Genomic DNA, 25,195 nt, shown 5'->3' on the forward strand with positions numbered 1-25,195 from the left:
ACAACGAGACACGACTGATAGGTTTGTGTTTGTGTGTGTGTGTGTGTGTGTGTGTGTGTGTGTGTGTGTGTGTGTGTGTGGGTGTGTGTTTACCTGGAGTACTATGTCAGTGAAGTCTGGCAGGTCCAGCGAGATTCTCCTCAGGTCAGTCCGTCGAGCCAGCAGCAAAACCTGCTCTGCTCCTAAACAAACCACACATACACGCTTTGTTAACTGTTAAGGGTCAATTCATGCAGTCAAAAAGTGCTCACAGGAGGGTTTGTGACTGAGCGGATTTAGCTCTGAGACAGATCTCATGGATTCACTGCATATAAACACTTGCATAGTGGTGATCAGGGTCTGAAATTAACTTTTTTCACTGCCTGCCACTGCGGCAGACAAGTATTTTTATTTGTCTGCCACTCAGAAATTTGATCTGCCACTTTTGAAATCTCAGCGTTAAATGAAGGAATAACATTTTAGATCGGGAGTCATTCAATGTTCGATATATTTTACATAAAAAACATTATATGCATGGTAAATTTAAGTGTTCAATTACACTGTAGCTTCTGGGGGAGCCCTATTTTGGGGGGAGGGAGGGTAGTGTTACAGTACTGTACTTTGTTATTGTCATCTATAGTGGTTATTTGCATAAAAACACACAATTCAAATGATAATGATTATTTAAATATTTGCTTTGATTAAAAAAAATCTTGGTTAGTTGTTATGAAGTTAAACAGGTCATAATTCCCTCTCTAATATCTATTTTATATTAATGTGAAAACATCTCCTTCAAACTAATTTATTCAAGTTTTTCGCCAAAAACTTAATTTTACGAGATTACATTTGAACACATCATGATAACCATGTAATTTACCTTCGCCCAATTGTCATTTTGAGTTGACCGTGAACGTCTCATAATAATAACTGAATGGCACCTCCATTAACGTTAGTAGCTCCGTTATTTAACCAAGCAGGACTGTGCTGCCCACCGGCTGCTAACAGGTAATGTTACGAACACTCATCCTGTTGATTTCAGCACAGATTGTTGTTCACAATGTAGCATTATCAGGGAAAAATAGGGTGCACCCATCAGGTTCAGGTCCATGCTTTTGAGTGTTTTTTTTTTCTCTCTAACTTCGGTCCAAAACAAACTGAAACATGATACGGCGTGCTTATGTGTCATTGTGCATGCGTAACTGTGGGAAAGCATCACAGAGGAATGATAGTCACAGAGGTATGAGATGACAAGAAAGTGGACAACTACGGTTCTCTATTCCCATCACTAGCATTTTTCCTGCCTGCCAAGGTGGCAGGTGTCCCGATGATTTCACCCGCCACTGCCAACAATTTACCCGCATTTGTCGGGTGCTAATTTCAGACCCTGGTGGTGATATTTACAATTTCAGCCTTAAAATAACAACACTTCTACAACATAATATACGTTTCAGCTTCTATGCTGACGACTTTCACCTTCACCAGTTACAGGGGCACATAGGTCATGCAGTACTGTACATCCATAAAGTTGGGGGACAAACAAGAGACAGATTAAAAAAAAAAAAATGGTCAAAATCAAAGCAGCAGGCGCAGAGTAATCCTGACTTTTAGTCCCTAATAAGGTGTCAGGGCCGTCCCTGCCTGATAGATGCCCGTGTCTTTCAAACTCCACACTTTGTAATGCATGTTATAAAGTAATCTCCAAGTCCAAGCCAAGATAACCCTCAAAGAGGTCTGACTGCTTTATTTTGTATGATTACTAGGCCACCCTTACAAGGAGTAATAGATATTCCATGGCAAAACCATTGTAAATCCAACACGATAAAATACCAACAGCTAATAGTCAGGTCTGGGATCAGTTAAGCTATAATTCCCCTTGTGTGAAAATAGCGGTTAAGAAAAATGGTTGGGTTTGGGTCGGTCTGTTGGAAAATTCGAAGAAAATCGACCTTTCAGCACCAACACAAATACCACATCAGCTAGATGAACCAATGCAAATATCTATACAAGTGGCATGAATATATGAACACTTTGCATAGTTAAAAGCAAGTATATCTGCGGCTTAAAAAGTACAACACTTCCTGCTGAGTTACAGTGGAGTAGAAGTATGTAGTAGCATAAAATATAAATACTTAAATAGAGCAAAAGTACCTCAAAATTGTACTTAAGTGCAGTACTTGAGTAAATATACTTAGTTACTTTCCACCCCTGCCTAAAGGAGAATGAACACTAGCATGATAATGTAATAATTACCGAGCAGCCGCTGTGGAAACGAGCAGCTATATAGCCTGATAATAATAATGCCCTATATAATAATAAAAATAATGTCCCAAACATCAATCTATCTGTGGTGAAAAAAGATTTGAAGCCCGAGCCAAGCTCTACTGTTATCACTTTTACTTGCTTCCTCCATCCAGTCTGGAAACAAAGGGCTCTGCTGTCCTGAGGGATCCTCTACTGTGTTTTGGCTGTTGGTTCAGACTTAACAGGAGCCAAACTCACCTCGTGGGAGACAATTAACTGTGTTTCTTTGTCTCTCACACCTCTGACTGTGAAAAGCTCACATTTAAAGCAGTTCAAAGTTTCTCTCTCCTCCTGTTCCTCTGTCTTTCTTTGTCTCACATTTCAGATCAATTCACTTGAATCTGAAGACAAAGCCACGACTGTATAAAAGAACTAATACTGACATTTCAAGTAGGTCGTTTAAAAATGTACATTGCATAATCTCTACAAAGACAATAAATGAGTAATTATATTGTGCACTCCGCTATAGCACATTGTACATTATATAGTATACAATTTTCAACATCTAAAACAATGTCAGATATCAAAAACACAGCTCTGTAAATCATGTAAATCTTTCTCCCTCTCTTGCTCCAGCTGCATTTTCACAACCAATCACAATCTGCCATCTCTCAGCCTCGGCACCAATCACATTTGACATTGAAAGTTGTTCCATCGTTACCTAAATGACTGAGGCGAGGGGGGGGGGGGATAAATGAAGGGAAAGAATGAAAAGGATGGTGGAAAAGCATCTGTGATTCCACTCTTCTCTCCGCTTGACTTCATTCTGAGACACTTAAAGACCCCTGACTCTCTCTCTCTCTCTCTCTCACACACACACACACACACACGCACACACACGCACACACACACGCTCTGCTGCCAGCCTAATAACAAACGCCTTCAATTTAACCAGCCAAGCAAAACAAATTAGAAGCATGGACACAAAGACACACACACACACACACTCACACACACACTGCAGGCTGACACAATAGAGCATTGTTGTTTTTATTGTCAACGGTGGCTAAGTGATTGGTTGGCATGCTTCATTCAAATTTAATACATTCACATAACAGCCTAACAGACACAGACGCACTCTGACACAGTGTTGTGTTTTTGCAGAATAAGGCTCTATTGTTTTAGCATCGTGGGAATCAACATGGTGGCTGGTCAGTTAGTGTCCCAGTTAGTTCTAGCAGAGAGGTCATTTTTACGTGTTTACAAGTTGATACACTCGATGCTGCATCACGACATTACATGCCAAAGACAACGGTAATTGAGGTTAACAATAGGGTCCATCGATCTGGATAGATGTAGCGATTCAACGATCAATGATCTGATGTCATCGATTCAAAGTGAAAATATTGACACGTAGCATGATCTTCGAGATAAGCCTTTATTTTGAAATTCCCATGGCACGTCTGTTTCACCGTTTCCGTCCAAGCACAACTCATTCCTAAACATCCAAACAGTGCTAGCGGCGTTAGCGAGCGAGGTTAGTATATACAGGTGTGTGCAAGTATATATACTGTATATATATCTTCTTTCCGATTTATTTACTATTATTGTTATTATTTCTTTAATCTATTTATTTATTTGTTTTCCCTTCTTTGTGATTATCTAATGTAATTCCATGTGTACGTTGCTAAATCTCCATCACTACAAAGAGGAATGGGGGGGTAGGAAATTTGGGTCTAGGATAACATTGCTTCAAATATGTAAAATACCAGTTCCTTTATAGTTGTACTGTTGTACTCTACTTTTTGTGGCAATACAAATTTTAACACAACAAAAAAAACAAATACTGGATCTGAAAGCAACTGTTATCGGTGCAGCTCTCACAGGTTTTCTGAGGGTTTACCAGTGGCTGTATAGTTTGTAGTCATACTGGTGTTAACAGGATTCATACCTGGTTTGCACGTCTTTCCATCTGGTTTCAGCTGGACTCCAGTGGGACAGGCACAGCTGTAGAAAGGCTGGACTGGAGAGAGTAGGCAGAGATGACTACAGCCTCCGTTATTGTCACTACAGGGAGTCTGGACTGCAGCGACACCGACACAGAAAGGGAGGAGACGAGAAGAAAACATGATTAGCTTCTCAAAATGATATATCAATCATCACAGATCAATGACACTACACACTTCAGTTGGATTAGTTCAATATAATGGTTTGCTGGTACATTGATCTTACTCTAATGCAAATAGACTGCGCTGTACATACACATAAGTACAACATGTCACTTACTGTAAGGCTGCCGATAGGGCTCCAGGACCTGGATGTCCATAGGAGAGTAAATCCCACTGAGAATCTCTCTGGTTTTGTCTCCACTGTGTTTGTTACAGGCGTGGATGGAGCGGGTCTGCCAGTCGGTCCAGTATAAGGTCTCCTCGGACAGTGTGAGTGCAAAAGGATGGGTCAGGGTGCCCTCCACCACCGTTTCACTGCAGGACAAAATAAAAGCGTCTTAAGAATCAGAGGAAGGTTTGTGTTGGAGACTCCTGTTGCAAAATTCTGCCCTAGAAGTGAACTTAAAAACAGATTTCTAAAATCTGGGAAATAAAAAATGAACGGGATATTTTGATATGCTGCTAAGCTGTTTTACATGTTAACCTGTCATGAATTGTTCAGTAGATTATTATATTATCAATTTAATGTTTAAATGCACTTGTTACACTGATTATTATTAACTTATACTTACAAAATCAATACTACGTGGCATTCATGTTTTCAAATTGAACAGTACTTGGATTACTACTTTAATGATCTTAAATTCTTTCACCAGACTACGGGCCCTATGTTCCTCAAACATACACATTTTTGGCAATTTAATTGCTTTTGCACTTCAGTTTACTGTAATATTCTCTTTCTAAATTGCACAGCGCTGCCTAATCAGCCTAAACCAACCTCAGCTTCACCACTCGCTTTCGTTCAAAATGATTGATAATGGTGCTGATAGGAGTTGCGATACCAACACCAATATTATGCTTTTTTAATAACTTAATTAGGCCCGTCTCGATGATTACGTTATCGATTTATTGTACGATATATGGACATGATGTATATATGTGTATATATGACATTACGTTAACGACCTATCCATATATATACATGCCTGTTGTGTTTACACGCGTGTTTGTTTCATAAGAATGTCTCCAACATTTCATCCAACATGATGCCAGAATAAAATTGCTCTTTGAAAGGGTGTACTTGCATTATTAAGCTATTATGTTATCATTATATCAGTGGCATAAATGGTGTAAAAATGACAATAATACTGTAGTATCAAATTGTTTTTCTACAAAACCCTTCTTTTCATTTGACAAAAGAAGTTCTCTAACACACAAATGTGAAGAAATGGATCTAGCAACAGAAATAGCATCGTGACTGCATTTGCACTATTGCTGGTAAAAACAGAGACCTAAAAGTCTGAAGCTCCACTATTCACTCCTAAACTGCAATGTTCATGAAACCACACAAATTGTTTGGACAATTTTAACAACAAATGGAGGATTGGGCCTCATCAGTGATGAAGCTAAACAAATTGGGTCAGATGTGTGATGAGGGTGGCACTAGAGGAAAGCCATAAGGCCTTTCAAATCAAAAGAGCTTGTCCTCTTGGCAGAACATTTTGGCGGGTGGTTTTCAAGAGAAGCTCTAAAACTGAAAGACTGTAAAGGAGTTATTCTCTGGGGAGGACAAATGTGTTCATTGAATTTCATTACAATCTGCTCAGTACATTATTAGATTTATTGTGTACAAGTGAGATTTTGGCCTGCTGAGGAAAGGTCAGAGAACCACTGCAGATTCCACTGCAATGTGGACGGCAAGTTTTTTTAACAGCTTATTTGTTAAAGCAACACATTGAGAAGACTGTGCAGCCTTGGTCAAGGTAGGCCCTCTCTCGATCCGTAGGGCCAAACAGTGACAAAGAGCATGAAGGCTTAGAGAAGTGTGTGTGTGTGTGTGTGTGTGTGTGTGTGTGTGTGTGTGTGTGTGTGTGTGTGTGTGTGTGTGTGTGTGTGTGTGTGTGTGTGTGTGTGTGTGTGTGTGAGCAAGTGTTAGATTTGATCAGGAGAGAGTGGTTCTTTTCTAAAACACACTTTAGAATCACTTACAGGAAAAATGCACTCACACAAACGCACTTAGGCACCGGATCAAAGGACGCTTGTATTTAGAATATCAACACAGCAGAAACTGGCTTTCATCAATCATCATTTTTAGTCGTGTGTGTGTGTGTGTGTGTGTGCGTGTGTGTGTGCGTGCGTGTGTGTGTGTGCGTGTGTGTGTGTGTGTGCTGTAAAAGCAGAGGAGGCTGCCAGCAGTGGTTAAAGGAAAAAAAGAAAGAACAGATTTAACCAACTCCAGATTTCAAAGCTCTGTTCAGCTTTTGCGGGTGTGTGTGTGTGTGTGTGTGTGTGTGTGTGTGTGTGTGTGTGTGTGTGTGTGTGTGAGTGTGCGTGTGTATGTGTGTGTGTGTGTGTGTACATCAATTGGAAAACAGTCAAATTATTTCATTACTCCAGCTGTCAGGTACACTCAGATTAAAGCCCCTTCCCCTTCTAACTGAGCTGCATAGGTACATGTCTCTACTGAGACTCTATGAGCATTTGTACAACACACGATCATACCTTCCTAACATACCTACACACATCTTGGCTGCACAATGAGTGCCGTGGTTACATAAAAATACAGCACTGTGCAGTATCAAGCAATAGGCGACCGTTCACAATGTCGCATCTAAAAACGTGTGGAAAACGGCAACCGTGTCGCTTTCATCCTTTTATCCAAGGTGCTTGGGAGGTTGCGCTCCTGTCCGGACTGCTGTTACTGTTACTGCTCCAAGTGTCAGTCTGGCTGACCTTTCAACTGGATGCTGTGACGTTCTCGGTCAGAAAGGGTTAAGTAAGTCAAATCGTGGGACAGATCATAAAGGTCTGGGGAGCCCTGCATTAAAATGATCAACTTTTCCTCCATATTTACCATAGAGTAAATATTAACAGAAGAAAGTAAAGATATCTGCTGGCTGTGATTGGTTGTTCCTCGTCACAAACGTTGAAATATTTTTATCTCGGAGGGCAGCCGTTGCAGCCCGAAGAATAGGCACTTGGGAATGCTTGCGCGCCACAACGGCATCGCTTCTCTGTCTACATTGACAACAATGGATTTGAGGGTGCAAATAATATGGCATGTGAACGCCCCCTAAGAGGGAGAGCTAGTGGATACAGTGATTGCAGAACTGGTGTGCTGCTGTCACAGAACAAAGTTGCTGGCTGAGGATATTGTGCCACATTTTCCCAACAGCGTAAAAACATTTCCACAAAATTTTGATTTGGATTCAATCCAATCTTTACACCATGGTGTAACAACTGTAGAATTTAGCTGCAGGTAACATAACGCTACACTAGCAGTAGTGGGCATCCTATGCATTTTTTTTGACAGTCGACAATAGAGAGATGACCAAAAAGAGAGATGGGGAATGACACGCAACAAGGGTCCTTGGCTGCTAGTAGTTGTATCAAAAAGACAGCGTGTCAGACACTGTAAACGGTGGAACGGTACGAGTATTTGTCTCGAACTGTTTAGAACAGGACGTTCGGTTTGGAATGTGACATCCTTTCGGTACGCCCTGTGACCCAAACAGCGCCGTAGCAGCGCCGTAGCCTGCTAGTCGTCAAGCTCAATGAAAAAACTGTATGCTGATATTGCTCAAATGAAGTCAGGTATATCTGTGGATAACTTCCGACGACATCACCCAAATGTGTCAATCAGCGGAATGAAACAAAAACAGAGCAGACGGTCGGTCCTTCTCTGCTATAGAGCGTTTATCGCTGTGTATTTGCAACTATACTGGATCGCAGACAATCAAACATTGTGAAACAGAGAGAATGATAAGATGTGGAGAAAGAAGGCTGATAGATGGACTAACGGAAAGAAGGACAGATTGAGCTGTGAGAGAGATATGCGCTGGGAGTGTGTGTGGTGCTGTGTGTGTTTTCACTGGGGCCTCCATACCACAGCTCTGTTTGTGTTGGACAACTCTCTCATGCTCTCTATTTTTCTTTCATTCTGTCTGTACAGCTATTTTTCTCTTCCCCTCCTCCCTTTTCTCTGTTGGAAAGAAGTTGAACAGGGTGAAAACTCAAAGAATTTTCTGCTGATCTTCAAAGCTTCAGGGGATCCTGAAATTGTATTTTTTTACTGTAACATTTATAGGTGCTACAATTTTAGAGAGTGTACTTTATTTCCACCTTAAAGGATAACTTCTGTATTTTTCAACCTGGACTCTTTTTTTCCCATGATTTTGTGGCTAATTGACTAATGGACAACAATTTTCTGAAACTGTTCCAGTATTGAGGGAGAACGCTGCAGATGGAACAAGCTAAAAGAGCAAGTGAGCAGCGCCAGTGTAATGTTACGTCCACTAAAAGTGCTTGTTTTTGCCACTGACAGGCTCAGATTGTTATTATAAGTGTCTGACAACATTATGGAAATAAGCCTACAGAGAAATAAAACCTTTTTCTTAACTTTCGCTTGATCCGTTCTGTTTGTTATTGTTATCCAAGTCCCACTCAAGGAGAAGTCTCGCGTAGTGAAATCTGAATGTCCGTATACTCTGGCTCAAATAAATACTGGTGGCCATCAGATTCAAAGAGCTCATCCACATTGTCAAAATCCTCTAAATATTCAGCCATGACACTGAAAATCTTTTAGATAACACTAAGCTACGCTTTCTGTACTCCAACACAACAAACTCTGCCCGGCTGACTCTCGCGTTTCCACCATGGATGTATTCTACTATTCCAGCGTTGTCTTCTGCCAACACGCCAGATTTCAGAACGAGACTTCTCCTGGAAGGAGACTCTTCCCTTAATGTCAGACACTTATAATAATAACAATCACAGCCTGTCATGACAATAACAAGCACTTATAGTGGACGTAAATGGCGGTGCCAGCTTGCCCCAATAGGATTACATTGCAGCCTCTGAGCAGCTGCTGTCTCTGAGTTTTTGAGAACACGCCATGAACGGAGTTAAGCCTGCGAGCCAGTTCAGACGTCAACTCAAGTGCCATTTGGCTGTTTACGGCGTACACAAACGTTAGACACTCTGTTCTGCCAGAGCTGCTGCTTCACTGCTCAGCAAATATATCTGCTACCATCATTACTTGCACAGCATCCACCTGCAATCTGATTCTAGTTGTCTGGGGAAAGATATTTGATATCATCACACCACTACCTCGAACTGTTACTGGTTTAAGTGTATGCTGCAGGGAGTGATGAGGTCTGAGCCAAGACGGCACAGATGAACTATACTGCCAGGCTGTATTCTCATATCAATAAATCTCTCTATGTGTGTTGGCTGACTGAACTGTGTCTGTAAAAATCCTCTCCCGACCATTCCCCAAATCTAAGTTCACTTGAGATGGTACTTAATATTAAATGTAACTTCTTAAAAGAACTTTTTCTTTATAATATGTTTATGAATTAAATATAAGCATACTTAGGAAATAGGGATGCTAATTTTGAAAAATGTTCGTAACCGATAACCGACCCTCGTTAAACGATTATTAACCGACAAGATATTTGCCTCGCGTGCAGTGGTGCGCCAGCTGGAGTGTATGAGCACAACAGACAGCTGGGTCTCCAGTTCACCCGTACGGGAGAGTTAACTTAGCAGCTACGGTGCTGCGTGTAGTGTCGCGGACATTCAGCCACTAACCCAGTAAAAGTCTCCACCGCAACTTTAGTTTAGATTAGCAGGTTGTCCGCTGTGTGTCTGCCCGGCGTAACGACACTCTGTCCGCCCGGAATAACGATAGTCATTGCCTGACAAACAATGTGTGTGTTTGTGCTACGTTAGCATCTGTAGCTCTGCTGGTAGCTTCGTGCTCACCATTGTCACACACATACGGTCCGTCAGCGCGGCGTAACTTCAGCGAGTTTCCGACCGACTGTGTTGTCGGTGGCGTTCTAGCTGTGAACGTAGGTGTAGCAGACAGTGTGTGTACAGTTTATTTGTCGGTGAATAAACGCTTCGAGGCTACAACTCCTCCACTCAAGCGAGCTATAGACGGGAGACAACTTCCTGTATCTGTAACGCCGGCTCAGACTCTCTTAAGGTGGGCTCTAAAGATGGACCAGCTTTTCCCCTTTAAGTGACAAGTTTTTCTCAGCTTTTTAACTAATTATTAACATTTCTTTTAACCGTTTTAACCGATAGTGTTAATCGGTTAAAATGCTTAATGACGGTTAAACGGTTAATTATTAACATCCCTATTAGGAAAATGTCATGCAAGTCGGCACAGGTCTACTGTATACTTTGAAACTGTATTCACTCACATACACACACACACACACACACAAAGGGCCATACCGTGCTGATCCGTCCAGGTTAGCTCTGTGAATAAAGCTGAGTTTGGCATCTGCCCAGTACAACTTCTGTTCCACTAGGTCTATGGTCAGGCCGTTGGGCCAGTAGATGTCCACAACCACTATCACTTTCCTGTTAGAGACAGAGGCACACACAATGGTTGTAGAATTGATACTGCTTCTGTACATCTGGGGGATACTGTACTATACAAATAGAAGTGTAAATACAGAAGTTGGGTTTACTTAAGGGTTATATAGTTACAGTACCTGTTGCTGCCGTCCATACCAGCACGCTCTATCCTGGGCTCCTCTCCCCAGTCTGTCCAGTACATGTAGCTGGAGGAAAAAAACAGAGAAGAAATATGTCAATGAAACAAACACAGTGCCATTTAAAGATAAATATAACCCCTTTTCCACACACGTGCTGGCTAGGCTTGACTCGGTTTGACTCAGCTTGTCAGTCCAGTACGGCAGGGATTTGCATAACCATTACAACATGGCTACCTGCTTGAAGGTGTGTGTAACCATGGCTGTGACTAGTGGTCAAAAGAGCATCTGTAAAAATGGTAGATAAATACATTTCATTTCCTATATTCTTCACAATAAAGTTCCCCATTGTTTTTGCTGCTTGTTCTCTTCCTCCCTGCAGTATAAGTAGACTTGCTTTTATTGTAAAATAACAAAGCTCCGCTAATTCATCATACAATGAATGTTTCAAAACAACTTGTTCTTAAAGCAATTTAATCAAATTTATGCAAGAAAAAAAACTCAAAACCAAATGACCTGAATGAAAATTGTAATCTGGACATCATTGAAAATGAGGGCATGTCCTCAATGATTCCTCGAGATTTAAATAAAAGTTAAATGAATGAATTTCGTCTAAAGTCGCTAACAACAATATCCTGCACGTCTCTACCAGAACCAGAGTCACGGACGCTTCAGGACAGACTGCAGTAACGTTAGTTAGTGTCCTGGTTGAGACTGAGAGGACCAGCCTTGGTAAGTGACGTGTAAGAAATGACGTTACAACCGATCAATTCTTTTGCTAGTCAGCTGGCTAAATTAGGGATCAACAAATGAACTTATTGACGTTCGTTGTCGTATTCAAGTTAGCTCTACGATGCTCCACATTAGCTCACGTTGTACATGTAAACGTACATGTAAAAACACAGACTCTTACCGAGAGGACAACTGGTTATGGAAATCAGCACGGCATGGTTTGACTCTGCATGGCCAAAAGTGGCAATGGAAGAGCTCTATAAGAGCTTACTGATTGAGGATGTTGATCACTATTGATGAGTCAGCGATTACTTGGACAGCTCCTCACTCTCCTGCTTTTAGGAACAAAACCTCCCCATCCTTCTACTCCTCTTATCTAATGCCTTTATAATGTAGAAGAGTCATTGCCTTACTTCCTTTTCTTATTTCATTGTATCTACACATCTCAGATATTTTTGTTTTCCTCCCCAATGTTTCTCTCGCAATATTTCTGTTTCTCATGTCATTTCATTTTCTTGTCATTTATTTTCATTATTCCATTTCCAGGCCTTTGCTTGGGGAGTATGTTTTTGTTTAAATCTGTATAAATTTATGATCACTATAATAATGTTTCTCAACAAATGCGGTATTATGCATTTCATGGGAAAAAGACCAAAGAAAAGAAAATGGATATATTTTGATTTGATATATGTTTTTTTTCTATAACATAACTCATATCTACTCATATCTACTTTACTAACACTCTGGCTCTGCTCTGGTTGAGTTCCCAGTCAAATAAAGTGAAGCCCAATAAATCAGCCTGTCCCACAAATAGTTATTGGTTTGAATGCTACTTATTAAATGCTGTGGCAATGTGTGTGCATGAGAGATAGCGCTAGAGATATATTATGTGTGTGTACCTACAGTTTCACAACGAATGAATGTGATCTGCATTCCTTTGGCCAGCAAAGTAGACACGACAATTACAGAGCAGGAAACCAGAGAGAGAGGAGACAGAGAGAGAACGGAGGGGAGATGAAATGGTGGGATTCATTCCTGTGCATGTATATATTTTCTGCAATGTTTACAACGCAAGAACGACACTATCTTAAACTCACTTCATTTGAGCACAACTGAAGTTGGCTTGAATATAACTGAGTAAAAACTGACTGAGCATCACATACTGTAAGTTGTCTTGAATTAATTTGAACTCCACTATCTTGAGTTAAATCAGAAGACGCAAAGTGAATTCAGCTTGAAAGATGAATGTTTCAAAACAACTTATTCTTAAAGCAATTTAATCCAATTTACGCAAGAAAAAAAACTCAAAACCAAAATGACCTGAATGAAACTGACTTGATTTGACCTGACATGGATGGACGGACGAGTGGTGAGTTAGTTCAAAGGATGAGTCTGGTGTTATCTATAGTTGTCTTATTGTCAACTAATCCCATGAAAAGACCAAAACCAAGTTAGTCCGTCTCTCAGTACTTTCTGACTTCTCTACTCCGTCTGTGTCACTCAGCTCCAATGAGCCCATTGGTTAATACCGAAGACGTCATTCTTAAAGGGGCTGAATTCAAAATTCAGGCATTAATATAGCAGCAAACTAGTATTTTTTATGTAAAGAAATAGAGGAGTAATGTCTACCTGAGTCTATGATATCACAGTATTAATATATCATCATCAACTATTGTCTATGTAAAGACATAGAGGAGTATAGTGTCCACAACCTGTCTGAGAGTTTGTGTTCTTGGCCTATACACTACTTTTTGCTGAGTGTTTCCTCTTTTCTCCCACCTGCCCTGCAGGTTCAGTTGCAGTATGACCAACAGATATGCCAACAACTCCAAACACAGACACACCCTGTGGTTCTCACAACCTATATAAATGTTAGCTGTACAATCTGACTGTTCCTGGAGCTGACATGGTATGATAGATCCAACTCTTGAGCAATACAGGAAAAGGAGTATTTAATTGCAGTTGTAAGGAAATGATTCATTGCATTTGGCCTGAATTAAGGAGGTCTCTGGACTCATTGAACCTTCTGATTTAAGAGTCTGCAGAGGTCATGGTTGGAGATTTCTGTAGCCCCAAACCATCATAAAAAAAACTGTTAAAACACAATCGTAAGTCATTCTGCTACTCTGTATTTTACATTGTACTGAATCAACGCCACAACAGTAAATCTATCATCTGTGGAGCTCAGGCTTTGCTGATCCAACAAGTTGTGTGCAAGAGAGAAGAGGGGTCAGTGTGAGGTCAGAGGTCAGAGGAAACTCTCTTCCACCATCTTTCCTAATCATTCTCATATCTCACTGTCATTGCAGCCTGCGCCTCCAGCTCAAATATGCTAGGCTACCTGGGATATGTAGGCATTGTCTACACTGTAATGCTATTATATTTCAAGACTTTCATTTAAAGACTTAAGTGGGCATTTTCTCTGAAAGGCTCTTAAAATCCCACAAGGTTAGCTAAATCAAACCCTCATTCTAGCATCTACCTCCACAACCAAATTCAGTTCTCAAATTTAACACTTTAAAGTTTCTTTAAATATTTATCAGTTACTTTCCAAAATCCACACGAAATACTCTTCACATCGGCAATAAATGAGATCCACCGCACAGCACTTAATTAAAACGAAAATCTGTCACTTTTAAAGCAGGTTCACCTGTTACTGCTGTTATTTTTTGGTGAAGAACACCAGGAGCAAATTGCACAGTTGAGTTTTCATTAAAACAACATTATGACTGGTGTGTTAGCTGCATGCTACATTAATCAGAGCACACAAACAAGGTCAAATGATCTCCCAAGTTACCATATGACTGGTTGCTGACAAGCAAGTGTAGCATTTAAAAGGCTATTTTTTAAACGGAGTCCGGCTCAGTGCTCACTCTACATTACATCAGTTCTGTTTTAACTGAATATTCTCTGTTCTAGCTCTGCTAAAAACACAAAAACACGGAATCCGTCAGCACGTTAGCATGTTGATCACTACCAAGCCCGCCTGTAACCGTTACCGACGTTATCTTCACTTCACCCGTCTCTATCCTCTGCTCCGCTCTGTGTGTGTTTGGAGCACTCAGTGAAACACCAGAGCAGAGGATATGCTTTCATTTAACAAACCAAGGTAACAATCCACACCTTGTCTTTATGTTGTAAACAAGGTCTCAGTCTCAACGAATCAATTAAGACCACTGCTGTAGCCCATGTTTGTCCTCCTTCTGAAAACCACTGCATCTCTCTCTCTCTCTCTCTCTCTCTCTCTCTCTCTCTCTCTCTCTCTCTCTCTCTCTCTCTCTCTCTCTCTCTCTGAATCTTGAGACAGTTCAGTCACTATCCTCTCTGCCGACAAGAGAGCTGCTTCTGGGGAAAGTGACATCATAACAGAGGTCAGAGTCTCTGTGGATTGAACACCACTTTCACGGCTCCCACATCTGCCCTCTGATGTGAATTCAGTATAATACTAGTGACGCACGTTGCTACATTATGGTCTAAGAATACTATGAAGAGTGTTTTACCGTTGAGCGGGGTTGAGAGCGATAGCCCTGGGCTGGTCCAAGTCCATCCAAAACAGGACCTTCCTGGAGGTGCCGTCCAGGTTGGCCACTTCGATCCGATTGGTCTCTGAGTCTGTCCAGTAGAGCTTTCTGCCCAACCAGTCGCAGGCCAACCCGTCAGGACTATCCAGCCCTGATACTACCACAGTCTGGCCAGTTCCCAGTGCCTCTTTAAGGGCTGCAAACACAAAACATACACACATTAAACGATGCATTCTTCATCAAACCACTTAACATGTAGCGTACAAAGCAAAGAATAATCAGGAAAAACAGGAAACAGTATGCTGTCTTACAGTTGGATGACTGATTCCAGTGCGTCTGTTTGATGGCCTCCTCACTGACATCTGTCCAAAATATCAGGCCCTCAGAATACAGGAAGTCCACCGCTGCTGCATCCTCTAGGTCGCTAACAACGATGGCCGACTCACCCCGCACGCCCTCAGCATCTACCAATCGTACATCACGCCGGTTGGCAAACAGGAGGAGAGGTGAGCCTGGAAAGGAGAAGAACATTTGAAACATTACATTCAAAGCTTTTTTTTTTACCAGCACCAAGTATAGTTTTACCATGGTGACAATAGACAGCAATACATGTCCAAAATCCTACAACTGTGTTCTTATGAATCTAAAGAAACTCACTTATCATAAGAGGTTCTTCTTAAACCCAAATTCTGCATTCTGACTATTCATCCAGACCATCCAGGCTTTGTAATATTTGTGTACAGCCCGTTCATGGAAAACTGGAATTCCCCAGTGGCTGAAAGGATCGACATTTCTTGCCTTGCTTGAAGAAGATAAGCTATTTGAAAAATAACAAGCTCACCAAGTTTTGGAAAATTTTGCACACTCTACAGTTTTCTGGAAAACTATGACATTTTACATATCGCCCAACTCTAATCCACATTATTACTTCTACACCTCCACAGTGCCACATGCCACAGTCAAGTTCACAACAAAATACCAAACAAGCTTTGGCAAAAATGAAAAACCTGTTTGCAGCACACAGGACTGTTACTCATTGGAACAAAGTTCAACCATGCATTGTCAAAATCATAAAACCTCTAACATTATTGCCAATCTGCAGAAGTCATCGAAAAGAAAAAAGACAAGGACCAAGATCAAAAAGATCTTTTGGGGGCGCCCCGGTAGCTCTCCTGGTGGAGCAGGCGTCAAGGCTGAGGCCTTACCGCAGTGGCCCGGGGTTCAAATCCAACCAGCGGCCCTCTGCTGCATGTCATTCCCTCTCTCTCCCCTCTTTCATAACTACCACTGTCTCTCTCCATTAAAGGCATAAAAAAGCCCCAAAAAGTATATATAAAAAAAAAAGATCTTTTGTATGCACAAAGAAGTTTTACATGTCTGTCCTTGAATGCTTCATACACTATCAGATGTTTACGTTTTACTAATCAACATGGCAGGAAAAATCAATATTTGAAACCCTGACAGTGTGCCAGTAAAGTATGTGTACGCCGGGGTCCAGATTCCACAACTCTGTGTGTGAGTAACTCAGGGACGTTGACCTCCCACTGTTGGAGGCAGTAGCTGTCACAGCAGCTGCCACAGTGCCTCTGGGGAAGCTTGTGGTTTTGGCCTGGCAGGGTGGCAGAGCTGCTACGCTGTGGTTTGGCACAACATGCCTACTGTAATCCCACAGCATTAAGACACACTGCCTCGGTCAGTATGGACGCTGTCCCAAAACAACACCCAGTGTCCTTAAAAGAGACACAATGCTACAATGAATTGAATTAATTCAGCTTAGTAACTTTTTTTTTATTATTATTTTCCAGTTTTATTGAACTTTGAGATTCTTTATCTGTTCTCTAGCTGTGTATCATATTGTTTTAGACTAGGTTAGATAAGACCGAATAGACGAGAGTCAAACACATACTGAGAATGGATTTTATAGTCTTTGTGTCAATGAGTAATTATGAGCTTGCAAACTGACAGAGATAAAGAACAAATCTCTATGGGAGGTTTAAAGTGAAATAGACACCAGCACGTAAAACATATAAATTGCCATCAGTACCAAAGATCCAGATTGACGTTGGCCTTTTGATAGACAGTAATGTTGTTGCTGTTCTGAGCAAAACTCACCAATCCGCCAAAGTTCTGGCTAACTTGGCAGTGGTGGCCTAAAGGTTAGAGAAGCGAGCTTGAGACCGGAAGGTTGCAGGTTCAATCCCCCGGACCGGCAGGATAAAATCTGGGTGGGGAAAGTGAAAAAACAGCGCTTGCCCCTCCCTCATACTACCACTGAGGTGCCCTTGAGCAAGGCCCTTAACCCCAACCGCTCCAGTGGAGCTGCTCAGTGGCCAGCAAATTAGACTGTGGTTGTACTGGGCAGCTTCCAGGTGTGAATGTGATCAGGAAGTTTCAGGAATGCCCTGAAAGATGCACTTGAAAATCGTACTGACAGGATTTCTAAATACCCTGGTATAACGTAATACCGTAATAACGTCCAATCCTACTGTCAGGGCTCGAGACTAATGACGTTCCGTCGTCCCGGGGACGACGATACAAACTGTGTGTGGGACACAGTAAACTCACTATCGACGCCAGAGAACTCATCCTATTTTTTCCCTGATAATGGTAGGGTGTGTTGTCGGGCTGCCCGATAAATCCTATTTTCTTAGTCACCGCGATATGAACACATCGCAAAAGGTTGTCTGAAACACGATGAATAACAAAAATCATTATATTTAGGGATTGTTACCGAGACACCCGTTATTAAACGGGTTCCGGGGTCTGAAGACTGTAGTATTTATTATCACGCTGCAGCCTCTCCCTGCTCTGTGTCAGAGCACACATCAACACACACAGCGAAGTCAGCGAACAGCTGATCAGAGAGGCCATGGTGGAGACAAGGAAGTGAACCGGGTGAAGTCGAGCTGACGACAACTATGCTCGTTACTGTATGTAAGTGGAAATAAAACTTTGCAAGTGTGAAGCCAAGATACGTTATCATTGCACCCGTTCAACAAGCAGAAACATGAAACGGTAAAACATGTAGGAAAGCGACGTTTCAATCTGCTCTGTCTGTCTGCTATGTTTACACAAGCACAGCATGTGCTGATGCACGATGTTTCTAAGTTTCACTCAGTATTTTCATGTCAGGAATATGTTTTATTTTATTAACATTTTAGATTTGTTTCCAGTGAGTTTATATAGTGACCTTGCTGTTGTAAATATTACTCTTGCTGCTCTAGAAACAACATTTAGCCTAGTTATATTTAAAATATATGTATATGGATAGCTAATATGCACACTTCAATATTTGTTTATTTATCGCAAGTCATATCGTCATCGCAATATTGAACAATGCTATTGCAGATTTTCTTCATATCGTGCAGGCCTAGTGTGTCGGCGATGCTGGCGATGCAAGAATAATAGGGCATTTAAAAAATGTCCATTTACCTATTTTGCACTGAGGCTAACTGAAATAGAGTGGCAAAAGGTTGATTAGGTCAATTGGTCGATCAACAGAAAGTTACCAACTATTTTGGTAATCGATTAATTGTCTTACAAATAATTTCTCAAGCAAAACATATAATAAGTTTGATGGTTCCAGGACCTCGATTATGAAAAGCTGCTTTTTGATCTTCCAGTGCTGTAATCTGAATACCTTTGGGTCAGACAAAACAAGACATTAATGATGTCACCCTGTGCTCAAGGATACTGCGATGGGCATTTTACATAGTTTCCTGATGTTTTATGGACCAAACAATTAAACAACATAATAATCGTCATCAGATAAATCACTGTTTAAAATGTTGCCATCAAACAGGTAGTATAATTGTCTTACTTAGCAACACAAAAGCAGTAATATGACACTAATACACTAATCACCAGGCTCATCTATGAACAGAGCAACAGTCCACAGGAAGTGACACAGATCAAAATAAATGACAGAAAATGAGAGAGAAGAGCAGACCACACACCGGGGGCATCTTAAGGTCACTTCTGACCTAACAGAGACACTGGGGGGATTAGTGCAGGCTAACCTCCTTGGGCCAGCTGGGGTTTCTGGTGACTTCTGGAGAGGACAAGCCCAGACTGCTGTATCCAAACATTACACTCACACATACAATACATGTAAAGGTTCTGGTGAAAGAGACAGATTTTTAGGGATGCACCGATCAGACTTTTTCAGTCCCGATACCGATAGTGATACCTGGGTTTTGGGTATCGGCCGATAACGAGTACCGATCTGATACCGGTGTTTAATTAATAAGCTGAACGCCTCGCTGTGTGGAAGTGACTGGGATCATTCTGTTATGTGTAAGACAACATGATTTGTAAAACAAAATGTAACAAATAAATATGTAAATATAATGTATTGGTTAATTATTATTAAAATAATAACTCGTACACCAGAAACTTGGTAAAAAAAATCTTCAAAATTTACAGGAATTACAATTCAAGTCTATAATGTATATAGCAAATAAACATAGAGCTGAATTGAATAGATCTGCCCCATTGTCACCGATATCCGATCCAGCTATTTCAGTCAGTCTCGAACCGATATCCGTTCCGGTATTGGTATCGGTGCGTCCCTACGTATTTTAGACCCTTTCAGACATGCATCTCGCAAACGCTACCAAACCCAAGCAAAACACTTAACATACAGCATGTGAGAAAATATGCCAGCCAGGGGTTTTAAACTCCATCAGTTTAAAATTCAAACTTGCACTTTGTAGACGGTCCCTGACCAGTCGTCTCACAGCCGGCTGCGCATAGAGACCAATGTGATGTGTCCAGCTCGGAGGACGCCTCGTTTTCATTCAAATTAGGTTGTAGCTCGTTGTCTACCGTACTACGGTTAGAAAGAGCCGTCGTTTGTGTTTTAACAACGTTTCGGTTATGAGTTATTGATCCAGGAAGATTGAATCTGTCATTATCTTTCCAACTTTACCGAAGTCAATGACTTGACTGTCAGGAATGATTGGAGGAAGTGCAGTTACTCGAGTTACTAACTTGAGGGAACAAGTTAATACAATTTTCTCCTAGGGGTCTAGGGGGGCTCCGTACAAATGTATGTCTGGATGATGAAAAGGCATTACTTTATAGGGATGTCACGATACCAGAAATCTAGGCTGTAGACGCACACACGAACTCTCTCTATATATATCCTCAGATTGCAAGCAGTAGTTTAAATTCACTGACATGGTGACAGACCATTAGACCAATAAATATTTATTCAAAATGCTAAAGTTATATTTTGATGACAATAAAAAAGCACCACTTTTCAGAGATTTATCAATAAACAACAAAAGATAGAAATTCAGTTCAGTTCAGTTTTGAACGAGTGAATCCTATTCTCAAACAAATTAATAAAGAATCTCTGAAAAAGTAAATAAAGCCAACATCTCCATGGCGCTGTTGTGTGTGTCAGAGAGCAGAGGACCGAAGTCTTCAGAGAGTTACTCACCAAACGGAAAATCTACCCACATTTGGCGCTTGTTAATTTCGGACCCTGATTCCAGGCATTGTGTGGTACCTTCGGTACTGTAGTAAAAGAGTACCGTCACGTTTTTAGAATTTTGGCATCGACTTGGTACCGAAGTATCGGTTCTCGTGACATCCCTATTACTTTGGCAGACAGCCATTTTGTGCATTCTGTCTGAAAAAGGCTACATTTAGATGATTGGCTGACACTCTCTTCCATTCCTACTAATTATTACAGTAATAATTACTATAATTAATTATCATTCTATCCAACATTGAAACACAGATGACATTCAATTAAATATTATAAATATAAAATATGCTATGTTTTTCAGCTAAACTAACAAACAGTTCTTACTATGAAATGCTACAAATGTTGCTAAATTTGAGATTAAATCAAAATGTATGAAGACAAATGACATCACTGCACCTGGCATTGTATGGATGGATGTGTGTCTGCGGGGGGGGGGGTGAGGGGGGCACGCACAACACGGGTGCAACACAACACAAAAGAACGGACCAAAAAAGTACATTTGCGTTTGTCAATGGGATTAACAATCGAAGTACGAGGGGGGGGATGGGAGGAGGTCATACTGAGGTGGCAGCTTGAAAAGAAGGAAGGGTCCAAAAGAAGTTTCTAAAGCGAAGGCAATGCACTGCTGCACACACACACACACACACACACACACACACAGTTCTCCTGCTTTGTTCTGCTTGGAGAAAGCTAACAGGCTCCCTCGCTTTACATCTTATCAGAGCCCATCTTAACAGAGTGTGTGTGTGTGTGTGTGTGTGTGTGTGTGTGTGTGTGTGTGTGTGTGTGTGTGTGTGTGTGTGTGTGTGTGTGTGTGTGTGTCAGTGTGTGTGTGTGTGTGTGTGTGTGTGTGTGTGTGTGTGTGCGTGTGTGTGTGTGTGTGCGTGTGTGTGTGTGTGTGTGAAGGGACCCTAGAGAAATCAAGGTAGACTGCCACAGACTCTCTCTCTCTCTACCTCTCTCTCTACCTCTGCTCCCTCTGTCCCATTTCTCCCTCTCTCCTCCTTTCCTCCCCCCTTTGTCTTGCCTGTCTCCTCCTCTCCTCTTTTCTCCTTTCCCTCTCTTCTATCAGCATTTTTTCTGTCATTCCTGTCTTCCCCCCCCCCTCTCTATCTCTGTCCTCGCTCCATCAGGTTTGTATGAAATCCAAACAGCAAAGAACCTCCTCGATGTCTCACACCAGAGCAACACAAACAGGAAAAGATATCAATCTCTTCCTTAACATTTCTCCTCAGCACGCTCACCAAAACCTCATCTCCTGACCCTTCAGCCCCTCACATTTCCCTTCTAGCCCCTCACATTTCCCTTCTAGCCCCTAACTCTTCTCCCTTCTCTGCTGTTGCCAGGAGCTTACCAACAAATATCCTTGTGCATCTCATTCACTGGCTATCTGTAAGTGTGGGGAACAAACCTCAATACTGTTTGGTGCTGACCAATCACACGTGTCCTAGCTTCAATCACAATTTTGCCAATTTCAGTCAGACTGTGTTTATTTATATGGGAAAAGTTCTGTTAGTGGTTGAACAATAACAGGGTTGTTTCGGAAAAATCTAAATTAAAAGTATCTATTTTGTTTAGATTGTGTCATTCTGGTTGTTTGTTCCATTTTATAAAAAAAAAATATTACATTTCTAAAAGAATAAAAATACTAAAAAAGTGGTGGGGTGAAAAGTATTAGGAGCTGCTCTGTTCTCAGTCGACCTACGCTAGGTCTCGCCCTTGTTTTGTTGAGTGTCGAGTGTGCCTCATCCAAACAAAAGAAAAGACTCAGTGTATGACGCCTGAATGCAGTGAATGCAATGGTCCATATAGTGCAGGCTAATGGAGGGAAGTGTGGAAATCACCTATTGGTTGGTCTCAGCAGTGGAAAAAAGAAAATACCCAGGTTGGCTGGGCAAAGAGTATTTTTGGGTGGCCCACCCAAATAGATGAGCCCCCACCCAAAAAGATTGATTTCCCTATTCAAAAGTCAGTAGAGCTGTCCGTACGGCTGCTTGTGTTTGGACGTTTAACATATGAGAACTTTAATAAAAAAAAGCATTCTGAAAAAAACAGGTCTTTATTTCACAAAGTAAGGTATCAAAAAAGTATTGTTTAGGTGTTGCTACAGATACTCAGGTATTCACACTAGTATTGATACATTTAAAATGAACCCAGTTCATCAAAACAGAAGCATTCAGGGGATTTAATCCCTCTCAGAGCAGGACCAAAATGACGGACGGTCCACCATCTTATTTGTACAAGCTGATGTCATGTTCAGGATGTTGGTCAAAGAGGATAAGTACAGAAAGTAGTGAGTCTGTAAGACAGGGTAAATGAAATGTTTCACTATAGGGCCAAAAAAATCAAATCTTCATTTTTTTTCTACAAGCTTGGGGACAACACAAACATTTATTTTCCTTTGTGTGAAATGACTAAAACACGATTAGGGGATCATAACTTTTAGGACCTGAGGAATGTGTATGATAGGCATTTTTCACATTTTTCTAACAAACTATTACTCGAGAAAATAACTGGCAGATTAAATCATAATGAAAATAATGGTTAGTTGCAGCCAGTCCTGCACTGCAAGCCGTTATGCTGCAAAAAATGAATGCATTGTTAAATGTATCTTGAGATAGTTATTTCATGACAAACAAATGGTTGGGTGGCAGGACAGTGGCATTTTTTTTCACACAGAATTAGCAGTGAAAAGATGGCTTTGATTATACTTTGGGCACATTTTTGTAATGAAGTAATGCAGGCAGTGTCTTACTGAAAGTATAAGATGTGTGTTAGAATAGAACCAGTAAATGGAATCCAGTTTTCAAGAGAGACTAATGCATGAGCAAATAAACAATTCAAATTAAGCCAAAGAATCTGTGAGAGCAGACCTGCAGTCAAAGTAAGAGCCCTGATGACTACTACGTTCAACACACTTCAGTACTTTGTTGAGCCTCACATCTACATCGCTTATTTCAACTCTCTCAGCTTGCCAAACTAACAAAGCTGGACATGAAACAACATCACCGAGCACGTGAATGCATCGTGGAGTTGTTTCAGAATAAGCTACGATGGTTTTGGTTGGTCTGGTTTATTTTGTTTGTAATAACAGAGATTAAACCATCCTTTAATACTCTCACCAAATGTGTTCTGCAAGGTGAAGCTTTGCCCATCACTCCTGGCAGTGCATCACGTGACGCAGCTAAAATCACAGCAACAGTGTCAAACACTATCTTGGATCCCTGCCCACATTCATGCCACGAGCCAGTTATGGATTTACAATTTGATTTAAAAGGTGATAGAAGATGAACACATCCTCCTAGTTCGAAAACAAAATGAGAGTAAAAGATGAAAGTTTATTCTTGACAACTCCATCCACTGATAAAGACCATTTAATGTGGTTGAAAAAAAGCTAGTAAGTGTTTGGTAGCACATAGCTTGAGGGGGTTTCCGTCTTGAAACACAATTTCTTTGTCAGTGTCAATGAGAAGTATAGAACTGTCAGATTTAAAAATGTTTGCGTCACTATCAAAGTCTAAATTAGAGCTCGGAATCATTTTAAATGTCTCAATATTGTTGTCAATTCAGTAACTGAGTTTCAGTAGAGATCCCAAAACAATGTTTTTTCAGTAGCTTAGTTTGGGGAGTATGCAAAGCTCCTCAATGCATCAGAGCTAGTGCCTGAATAAAATATAGTCAAACGGTTAGACTCTAACAAGTGCTCGAAGTGGGCCGGTACGCATCTTTTTATCAATAATCAGTAATTTATCAATACAGTGTTCACGTCCTTTTTGTAAAATAATTAGTGAACTGTCCGTCATAACCTTTTTTTTATTTGTGAACAAATATCATTAATGAAACATTATTTAAAAGTTTTCTGAATCTGCTCTTCTGATTTATAGAATATGATTTTACAGGTCAAACATTTCCAGAAGAATTAAACGTTCAGGCGAAGGCTGTAATAAATAATACAAAATAATCATTTAACTAGTATTAATAATGGTCCAAAATTATGTAAAATGCGTAGTTTTAAGTCAAAAAGTTTCACATTTTCTTGGGGGAGGACCCCCAAACCCAATACCTGCTAGTGTCTTTTATTCACTGTATAAATTCAGAATGTGTCTGTGTATAATATGTAGGAGCATCCTGACTGGGACGCTGCTCCTAAAACCTGAATGAATTGATCACACACCTCAGCTCTGCATCTATACCTGCCTGTCTGTCTGGCTGCTGTTGATTTCAGCCTATAGACATCCTATAATATATTATAGAGTGATGCTGTAGGCTACAAATAACACAGAAAGCACTTTAAGTATTAACACTCAAACACACCACCTTAACCGTATAATGTTTCAGTTAGAATATTATTGGAGTATTATAGGCCTACTATAGAAGAGGCATAGCCCAAGTATATATAGCAATAAAACTACAACTGATTATGACTGACACAGATACTGATATTGTAATGATTATGTACTGAGATGGGTCACACAGATACTGATATTGAAAAGATGCAGCTTTTTATATTGTAGACTATTGTAGTCTAATTATTGAAACACTTTCTAA

The 25,195-nt window shown here is 40.8% G+C and overlaps 1 protein-coding gene across 1 annotated transcript in view; it reads right to left on the minus strand.

Annotated features, from left to right (window-relative positions):
• Positions 1-25,195, minus strand: part of lrp5 (low density lipoprotein receptor-related protein 5) — a 70,518-nt gene that overhangs the window by 39,974 nt on the left and 5,349 nt on the right. Inside the window, exons 2-8 of the mRNA XM_074631573.1 lie at positions 15,462-15,662; positions 15,130-15,346; positions 10,898-10,966; positions 10,635-10,763; positions 4,507-4,703; positions 4,172-4,303; positions 94-182 (exon numbers count right to left, since the gene is read on the minus strand). Coding sequence (XP_074487674.1) covers positions 94-182; positions 4,172-4,303; positions 4,507-4,703; positions 10,635-10,763; positions 10,898-10,966; positions 15,130-15,346; positions 15,462-15,662 — 1,034 coding nt within the window. The remainder of the gene's footprint in view (positions 1-93; positions 183-4,171; positions 4,304-4,506; positions 4,704-10,634; positions 10,764-10,897; positions 10,967-15,129; positions 15,347-15,461; positions 15,663-25,195) is intronic.

The sequence above is a fragment of the Sebastes fasciatus genome, chromosome 4 (genome assembly GCF_043250625.1).
Source record: "Sebastes fasciatus isolate fSebFas1 chromosome 4, fSebFas1.pri, whole genome shotgun sequence".
NCBI classification, from domain to species: Eukaryota; Metazoa; Chordata; class Actinopteri; order Perciformes; family Sebastidae; genus Sebastes; species Sebastes fasciatus.